At 45.9% G+C, this 10,134-nt stretch overlaps 1 protein-coding gene across 1 annotated transcript; it reads right to left on the reverse strand.

Annotated features, from left to right (window-relative positions):
• Positions 1-9,377: 9,377 nt before the first annotated feature.
• On the reverse strand, positions 9,378-9,860 carry LOC115964295. Its single transcript, XM_031083634.1, has one exon. It carries the CDS (start codon positions 9,858-9,860, stop codon positions 9,378-9,380), a length of 483 nt encoding a protein of 160 aa, XP_030939494.1.
• Positions 9,861-10,134: the final 274 nt, after the last annotated feature.

The following is a 10,134-nucleotide window of genomic DNA, read 5'->3' on the forward strand; positions in this document are numbered from 1 at the left end:
ACATTAGTATAAAGTACAAGCTAGTATTGTCTTATTAGTTTTTTTTTTTTTTTTTTTTTTGAGTAAACAGTAATACTTATTATAACACACACAAAAATAATAATACTTAGTATTTTAAACCAGGTTTATAATACATTACATAACCAAAGCAAAACTACAAAAGGGCCTAACCTTTATAGTTGTAGACTGAGGTTATAAACAACAGATACTAGACACACACAACCAATGTGGGATAAATATTCCTTTTTTTTTTTTATTAAACAGTAATACTTATTAGAACACACACAAAAATAATAATACTTAGTGTTTTAAACCGGGTTTATAATACATTAGTGTGCACGCCAAAAATGAGGTTGGCAGGCTGGTCCTCACTTGGGCTCACAATCTATTTGTGATATGGGCTTTGGATTTCCTACTTTAGGTAGTTCCTTGCACAGAGATCCAACATAGTAACCTCCCTTAAGAATTCCTCTTCTCTCACTACAACCTCTTTTCTATTGCTCCCTCTACTCCCTATTTCTTCTCTCAACCATTCAACCCCTTTTCATCCTTAGCTTCTCATATTTATAGCCTAATAATTAGTGGAGAGACTATAATTACCTCCAACGTTAATGCAATAGGAGGTCCAATGTCGCTAATTGTAAGTGAGTGTTTAGGTGGGAGTGGGGTGTGGTGAGAGTGGCTTTGGAAATGTTTCCCACTTCAATAGATATGCTCGGCAGAGATACTCAGCAAGGCACTACCCGGCATACAAGAGATGGTATCCCCGAGCACCTTTCTACTTGCTCGAGATATGGTTTTCTGAGCAATGCCCAGGCAACGAAAGAGGGTGCGTGCTAATTGAAATTATCCACTCCTCAGGCTTTTAGGCAATGTGAGGCCTGGGGTAGTGACTTTTGTGGGCTCGAGCTGGGGCCTTAGGAAGAAAGAGGTTGATGCCATGGGCCACATTGTTGAGTCAGGATCCAAGGCCCAGCTGGGCCTAGGTATCACAGTGCCATACATTAGCCCCCCCTTAATTCTTATTCGGCTCTCGGAAACGAATCAAGGAACCCAAGAGGCAATAGCCGTCCAAGAAGCTCATTAGGTGGATATTAGGTGGTTGAAAAACTCATTAATGTGCCCTCAAAAGACGCGCTACGTTTGTCGGTTGGTTCAGCCATCATCATTGTCTGATGGTTCGTGAACCGAGGCGGCACGCGTGTGGCAGTTATGATAAGGATTCGTAGGGTTTCCTACCCCTCAATTATTATATGTCATTTATTTCCCCCTTCGACCTCTATAAATAGCCATTTCTGAGTCTTCCCTTCACTTTTGCATTCTCCGTTTTTCAAGCTTTCACTCTGCCGAGCATACACTCTGTGCATTCGTCTTCTAGCCCAGAACATCCTTCTTTTTTAGAGCCTTCAGTAAGTCCCTTTTCCCTTTCCTTCTATTTGTTTTATTTCTTTATGCTCTATCGTAATCGTAGTTCTAGGAATCTTACCTTAGAAAATGGGCTATTCTCATATCCTTTCCTCAAAAGCCTCCTTGGCTACCTTTAGGGCTACCTATAACATCCTTGAGGATGTTGATATTGCCTACTGTCACGAGGGCAATATCGACATCCAAAGGCGTCGTGGTGTAAATACAGTTTTCTTTCCCTTAATGGCAATTCTTGAGGGTGGGATTAGGTTCCCTGTTGACCCCCTCGTCATAGGTACACTTAGGTTTTACAGTCTGTGTCCCGACCAATTCCCCCATAACTTTTACCGAGTGGTGAGTTGCGTCAGTAGGCTGAACCAGTTGTTCAGCTTGCACCTGGACTACCATGACATTAATTACGTACCCGTTTATATTCAACTAAATGTGGCGTTTACGTTTTGCGTTTTCAGACCTTTTTTTTTCCTGTGCGTGAACAATAATATCACATGATTTTACTGTGCAAGGGACCAAAAAAAAACTATTCACGCACTGTTCATGGGTCCCACGACACTATTCACACATTTAAAAATTATTTTGCTACAGTGTTTTCAGTTTTCAGTTTTCAGTTTCAGCAAAAATAAGTTCAATCCAAACAAACCCTACATATATAGATTGTGCGGCAATATCGATTTAGACTACTACTTGAAAACCAGAGACATGAGGGTATGGCTTATTTCATGCCTGCCCGACTCAAATAGGAACTCAGCTGGAGAGTTTGTACGGGTGAGCAGCAACTAGTTTGTCGAGGAGCTCCTTTGCGAGTTCTCACCGAGCGATGTTGGTCGGTCCCGTATATATTTCCTTAATTTGATTTTATTAATCTGTCAATTTTGGGTTGATCAAGCAAATACTAATCAATTATTGTGCTGTTTCTGTGTAGAGAGTAAAAGGTTCAAGAAGCATCTTAGAGTAGTGCATGTTCGGGACCTAAATTTTGTACTTAGGTCAAAAAATTTTGTACATTAGGATGGACAACTTCAAGCATCTCATTTAATCCTCGGCGTTGATCCTATGTACTCAACTTGGCAGGCGTTCAGCCAGGCTTTGCTAGTTGATAGTCCCCTCCTTTCATACATCGACGTACGATACACAAATTTCTTTCCTCCGAGGCTCACAGTAGGCGAAGCCTGTGACCTTGTTCTGCGGTACACATGTTCAGACGAACTTGCACCCATACATGACGAGTCAGCTGAACGCGTGTCTCAACGCCGCTGTGAACAGGCACACGTGCCTATGTAGCCTGAAGCCCTCATTCAACCCAAAGCCCCTTTCGAGCCCGAGGAACCCGTCGAACCTGAAGCACCCATTTAGGGAGCAGAGGAAGAAGCAGCTGAACATATTGGCTCTGGTACTAAATCCGATCGAGGTGAAGACATGGTGTCGCGAAGGACAATGACAGTTAGCCATTTTGTGCCCGGCGCCCGGCCAGCCACGCAGCAGCAACCACCTCAAGGCCATGGTCAAACTCCCCCTCCTCCTCCTCCTCCTTCCGGACGAACCCAAAAGAGGCAACGCACTTCCAAGCAAACCCCTATCGGCTCAATTGAAGCGCCTTCCAGGACACCTCCCCGGCCATCAGGAGGCATCGTAATCCAAGAGCCACCGACTCAGATCGGGACGAACGTGGCGTCCACCTCCCGAGCGGCACCGAAGTGGCGACCCACATTTCAGCTGGACGACAAGCCCCTTTCTACAACCGCAAGTGTGCGTGTGTGGGATAAAAGGTGAGGGAGGCTGTGGCGCGCAAATTTTAGTGCACGGCCTCCTTTTGTCCGAGTATGTGAACACTTTTGAAGAGGGCACAGATGAGTCCATGGGAAGGAGGCTGCAATGGCAACTATTGCGGTAATCTATTATTTTTCAGTTTACCACTAACTTCTACACGCATTCTTTTTGTTTTTGTACTTATCATTGTTGCATCATCAAGCCACTCAACTAGCTCATATACTTGACGGGCGGCTAAAGGATCTGGTTGAAGATGCCGGTCGAGAGAAGGCACTTAAAGACGTGGCCATGGTGACCGCGAAAGACAAAGAAAAGGCCGCTGCAACTACGGAGAAGAAGGCTGCCGTGTTCGAGAAAGCTAGTGTGGCGACAGAAAAAAGATCCTTGGAGTTGGAGGTTAAGCTGGGGGTGGCTGAACAAAAACTAACGAAGGCGGCGAGTTTGAATACTGCACAGGAAAGAGAGTTGGCTAACTTGAAAGCAACTCTGGAGGCCTGCGAGAACAAATGGTATAATGAAGGATTTGCTGATGTTGAGAACTCTACCGAGCCTGTCATCCTAGAAGCCGGAAGCTTGGTTTCAAGAAGGGTTGGTTGGTTGCCCTACAGGCCTTGGGGGTCCCTGTGGACTCCCCTTTAAGGAATCCTGGCCAGATCACCTTCCCGAGCACTACCCAAACCGTGCAGAGTCCCCCCGGGCCAACTGATGAAGAGGAGACGACAAGCATGAGGGAGCTAGTGGAGCAAATTGACTCCCACGTGGAGCTGGTTGACGTGGAAGTCTCCAGTAACCCCCGTGTTGGCAACCAGCCGAGCAAAGACCTCCAGCTTTAGTCCTTCATTATGAATCAGCAGCCACCCGAGACCGCCGCCCAGACGCAACCTGCAAACCCTCCAGTATAATCCTTGAACTGGACTCCTTTTACTTACCTTTATTTTCTTGTTATTTAAGTAATTTGTTTTCTTCGGTAAATTTGCCTATGTCACCAGGTTGTGGTGACTGAACAATTATTTTTGCTAGGTTAAGTTTTTTGTAGTCACTAGGTTTTGGTGATGAGACATTAATTTAATTTTAAGGTGTTGGCTATATTTGATTAAATCTTAATTGCCGAACTTTAACTTTAATAATGTTTGTGAACGTTTAATGTTATGTTAGATCCTTTGGTATATTCTTCTACTTTTCGTGAATGTATATATTTTCATTATCTAAATGCTCAGGAAAGATGATTTCTGGGCATGCATGATGTTCGGGACGGGTCTGGAGAGGGGAATAAATTATTTCCTCGGCAATGGAAACCCTATTTAACAGGCGCCACTATTCCTACCTTCTAGGGAAGAGTATAGGGCATGGACAACTGAGATGTTGGTCCCCGTTTCTAGACAGTTTTCAACCCTTAGGAAACATTCGTGTGGGGTTCTCACCTGCTCGGTTGTTAGGATCGAACCAAGAAACAGACTTCTGTCCTAACTTTTTGTAAAGTTTCCACCTGCTCAGTGGCAATGATCAAACCAAGAAGCAAGCTTTTGTCCTTAGTTTTAAGTAAGGTTTCCACTTGCTCGGTGACAATGGTCGAATCGAGAAGCAAGCTTCTGTCCTTAGTTTCGAACAAACGGCCTAAGTCTTCTTAGCTTTCCTATTTTTGCTGGCTAGGGTTGATGGATTAACGGTAATGGAATTGAATGCACCTGTATGGATAAACATCACTTAATATTAGTTAAAGTATATGTACAAGTTGACACTAACTCTACACTCCTATGTGCAACTGATTAGTGATAAAACTTCTTTAAATTGTGGACGTTCCACAGCCCGGGAAGTGGCTTCTCGTCTAGTTCCTCCAAGTAGTATGCACCCGTGCCTGCGATAGTAATAACTCTATAAGGCCCTTCCCAAGTAGGGGCTAGTTTCCTAGCATTTGTATCTCGCATGTGCCCTACTGCTTTCCGTAGCACCAAGTCCCCAACACTGAATTCCCTCGTCTTGACATCCCAGTTATAACGCCGAGTAAGCTCCTGTTGATACTCGGCAAGCCTTACGGTTGCCACTTCCCGGTATTCCTCCAACAGATCCAAATGCTCCACCATCATTCCTTCATTTCGGACGGGATTAAATCCTTCAACTCATGCACTGCATAGATTTACTTCGGCCGGTATCACGGCTTCTGCCCTGTATGTTAAAGAAAACGGAGTTTCTCCTGTAGATCTCCTGGGCGTTGTTCGATATACCCATAACACACTGGGCAGCTCCTCGGCCCACTTACCCTTCGTACCGTCCAACCTCTTCTTCAACCCATTCACAATTGTCTTGTTAATGGCTTCGGCCTGCCCATTGCTTTGAGGATATGCCGAGGTAGAGTATCTGTTCTTGATGCCGAGATCACTGCAAAACTCATGGAAGACCTTGCTTCAAACTGCAACCCATTGTCGGATATAAGAAAGTTCGGCACCCCAAATCTAGTGACTATATTCTTCCATACGAACTTCTTAACATCCACGTCCCGAATGTTGGCTAACGCTTCTGCCTTCGCCCACTTGGTAAAGTAATCAACAGCCACCAAAATAAACATTTGATTGCCCGTTGCCTAGGGAAATGGGCCGAGAATATCCAGCCCCCATTATGCAAAAGGCCAAGGGCTATTGATCGAATTCAGATGTCCCGCTGGCTGGTGGATTAAGGGGAGTATGCTTTTGGCACTGCTCACACTTACGTACATATTCAGCAGCATCCTTCTACCTCTGCAGCCACCAAAATCCCTGAGTCATTGCCCGATGGGCTACTAAGCGTCCACCCACATAACTACCGCACACACCATTATATAGCTTGGCCAAGAATTCATTTACTTTCCCGGGGTGTAAGCACAAAATGTACAGCCCTCCGAAGGACCTCCGATATAGCTTCCTATCTGCCGACAGCCAATACCGAGAGTCTGTTCGGCGAACCCTGTTAGCCACTTTTTCGTCATCCGATATACAATCTTTGGCTAAAAATTCAATGATCGGGTCCATCCAACACAAAGCGGTTGTTGAAATTACTGTAATACCAACCCTGGCGACACCATCACCAATCGCAATACCAATGCTTGGTTCTGTTATGAGCTCCACTTTGATTAACCAAGGAACGTCCTCAATCATTGCTGAAACTAGCGTAGCTAGAGAATCAGCGTGTCTGTTTTGCCCTCGGGCCACTTAGGTCACCTTCGCCGTACAAAATTTACCCATAAGTTGTTTTACCACTTGTAAGTACTCTCTCATTCGGGAATCCCGGACTTCAAAACTACCCTCTACCTGGTTAACCACCAGCCATGAATCTAAATAAATCTATACGTCCTGGACACCTATGCCTAAAACGGTTCTCAATCCGGCAAGCAAGGCCTCGTACTCTACCTCATTATTAGAGGCCCTAAACCTCAACCTAAAAGAATGCTCCAACCGAATTCCTTCTAGAGTAATCATGATGATTTCGGCACCAGCCCCCATGGCGCTTGATGCACCGTCCACAAACACCCTCCATGGACGGCTTTCCACATGACAGACCATTTCCTCTTTATTCCTAGGAGAAAATTCTGCCACAAAATCAGCCAACACTTGCCCCTTCACCGAACTCCTCAACTTATACCTTATGTCGAAGGCTCCGAGCCAGGTCCCCTATTTAACCATCTGTCCCGTGAAGTCAAATCTTTTCAATAATGACTACAAGGGGTATTCGGTTAATATGTATACGGTATGAGTCTGGAAGTAATGGGGTAACTTTCTTGTGGCATGAACCAGTGCCAACACCAGCCTTTCCAAAGGCAGATACCTTGTCTCAGTATTGACCAGGGTTTTGCTAATATAATACACAGGCTGTTGCACTCCTCGGTCCCTCAGAAGCACGGCGTTTACAGCGTGATCGGACACCAAGAGATACATAAATAAGTCCTCCCCGGGTTCCAGGGCTGTCAACATAGGTGCCTGCATTAAGTACTCCTTTAAGTTCTGGAAAGTTTTTTCACACTCCTCATCCTACTGAAATCCCCTCCATTTCCTCAAGAGTTGGTAGAACGGGCGGTAGTGATCAGCAAATTTAGAAATGAACCGATTAAGGGCGGCCAGCATTCCGGTCAATACTTGCACCTCCTTTGGATTGCTCGGTGACTTGAGATGCTTCACGGCTTCGATCTGCTCGAGATTGACTTCGATTCCTCGGCAAGTGATCAAATACCCCAAAAACTTACCAGCTCCTACCCCAAAAGCGCACTTCTCTGCATTAAGGCGCAACTTATGTTGCTGAAGTACTTCAAACACCCCCTAAAGATCCTCAATGTGTCGTACTTCTTGCTTGCTTTTTACTACCATGTCATCAATGTACACTTCAACCGTATTCCCAATTTTGTCCCGAAACATCGTCGTCATCATCCGCTGATACGTTGCCCAAGCATTCTTTAATCCAAAAAGCATCACGGTGTAGTGGTAGTTGGCATCAGGAGAGATGAATGTCGTCTTCTCCTGGTCCTCGGCAGTTACGGCGATCTGATGATAGCCCTGAAAGGCGTCCAAGAAACTCATCCTCGGGTGCCCGTAGGTAGCATGAATCAATTAATTGATCCTGGGCATAGGGAACGGGTCCTTTGGGCATGCTCGGCTCAAATCCGTGAAATCTACAAAAACCCTCTATTTGCCATTCTTTTTCCTGACTACCACAATATTCGCCAGCCACTCCGGGAAAAAGACTTCCTTTATCGCCCCGGCCTCCTTTAACCTATTAACCTCCATTTTAACTGCCTCGACGTGCTCCTTGGCTGACCTCTTTGGCTTCTGCTTCTTGGGAGGAAACGACGGGTCTACATTAAGCCTGTGGACTATGAATTCGGGATCCACCTCGGGCACCTCATATGGGTTCCAGGCAAAAACATCTATATTTTGAATGAAAAACAATAACACCACTACCCTATCCTCATCTTCCATACTTATTCCTATTTGAAAATATCTATCAACATTCGGTAATATTTTAACCCTAATTAGTTCCTTGGCACCAGCAGCCCCTCTTTCTCCTCGGGGCTCCTGTAATTACTATAAAGTCACTTCCCTGGTGGTTTCCTCCTGGTCGGCCCGTTCGTTCTTTCGATTAATTGCCACGACTAGGCACTATCTAGCCACTTGCTGGCTTCCTCTCACCACGGCAACACCCCGTTCGGTGCGGAACTTAACCTTAACATGCAGGTTTGATGGAACAGTCCCCATTGCATGAATCCACGGCCTTCCCAAAATCGCTGTATAAGTAGAAAACGAGGCTACCACTATAAACATTACAACTACCTCCTTACCTTCCATATTCACGGGGAGGGAAATTTGCCCCTAGGGAATCACCACCCTGCCATCAAACCCGACCAGAGGCGTATCATACTTTGAGAGGTCCTCCTTTTTCAGCCCAAGCCCCTTAAACAGGTCAGGGTACATCGCGTCGGCTTCGCTCCCCTGATCTATCATCATCCTCTTTACTAGGAATCCACTTATTTGAGCCGTCACCACCAACGCATCATCATGTGACTAGATCTTTCCCTCTAGGTCGTTATCGTCGAAAGCAAGGGGTTCCCGAGCAAATTTCATTTTCTTTTCTTGGGGCTGCTTATCCGAGTAATTTTCTACAGGTTCAATAGTCAATACCCCCTTTCTTGTCATCGTCATACTCCTCGACGCGGCATGGATGACTTCAATCACTCCCAGTGGGGTTGGGAGAGGAATTCCTCTTTGCTGGGCTCCCTGCCCGGTACCCCGGTTCCTGGAATCCACCACGAACTCCTTCAAATACCTTACTTTCACCAACTACCCTAGATGATCTTTCAACATCCGGCACTACTCGGTGGTATGCCCCTTATCTCTGTGGTAGGTACAGTACAAGTTCTAGTTCCTCTAGGATAGGTCTCTTCCTATTTTGTTCGGCCATCTGAAGTATGGCTTGTTCTTAATCTGGTCTACGATCTTGTGCACTGGCTCCTTGAATGCCACGTTCACCTCCCTTATTTGTACTTCCGGCTCTTGCATTCTCAAATCCTTTCGAGGTCTTGGTGGAAAAACGCCCTACCGAGGACGATTTACCAACAGAGCCTTGCCTTTGCTCTGTAGCTGATCATCCTTGAGGCGTTTATACTCTTCAATGCACCTCATGAGTTGCCTCATATCCTCGGGAGGCCTCTTCGTCAATGACTCCCGTAGTCAGGAATCCTCAAGCAGCCCCATCTTAAAAGTGTTTGCTGCAATCTTCTTGTTACCCCCTCCAATCTCATTGTAAAGCTCCCAATACTGACTGGCATAACTGCGAAGGGTTTCACCGACCCTCATCTTCATTGATAGTAGCACGTCCACCAACTGTGTCACCCAACTGCACATTATAAACCGGGCACCGAATTCCTGAATCAGCTCGGCAGAGCTGTGAACGGTACCTTTTCGCAACCCATTAAACCATCTCAACGCCGTGGCCCTGAGGCTTGAGGGAAATACCTTACACATCAATGCGTCGTTGCGTGTGTGTAGAGACATCATATGGATATAATGACTGACGTGCTCTACCGGGTCAGTTTTCCCATTGTAGGAGTTAAATGGTGGCCGTGTGAATCTGCTCGACATTAGGGCTCGTTCAATTTTGTCCAAGAACTGCGACCGAGTGGCTTTGCGTAAGGCACAGCTCATAGCATCCATAGCAGTATTGTGGGGCTGTTGCTCTTCTAGGGAATCTAAACCCCAGTCGGCATACTCACGTGAGCATGAACGGTCCCTATATTGACATGACTCTCGGGAATGGGAACGATCTCTGTGTCGACGGGACTCCCGTGAACGCGAATGGTCCTGACGTTGATCAGAATCGGACTGATTGGACCCCGCCTTATATCGATTTCCCCCACTTTCAACTCTCCTTTCTCGGTCATTTCGATCCCTTCTTTGGTGCCAACCTCTCGCCTCCAACTCCAAATCT

The sequence above is a fragment of the Quercus lobata genome, chromosome 10, assembly GCF_001633185.2.
Source record: "Quercus lobata isolate SW786 chromosome 10, ValleyOak3.0 Primary Assembly, whole genome shotgun sequence".
Classification (NCBI taxonomy): domain Eukaryota; kingdom Viridiplantae; phylum Streptophyta; class Magnoliopsida; order Fagales; family Fagaceae; genus Quercus; species Quercus lobata.

What these genes read in the sequence shown, in the direction of transcription:
- LOC115964295 (XM_031083634.1), bottom strand. Translation starts at nt 9,860, where the DNA reads ATGGATGCTATGAGCTGTGCCTTACGCAAAGCCACTCGGTCGCAGTTC.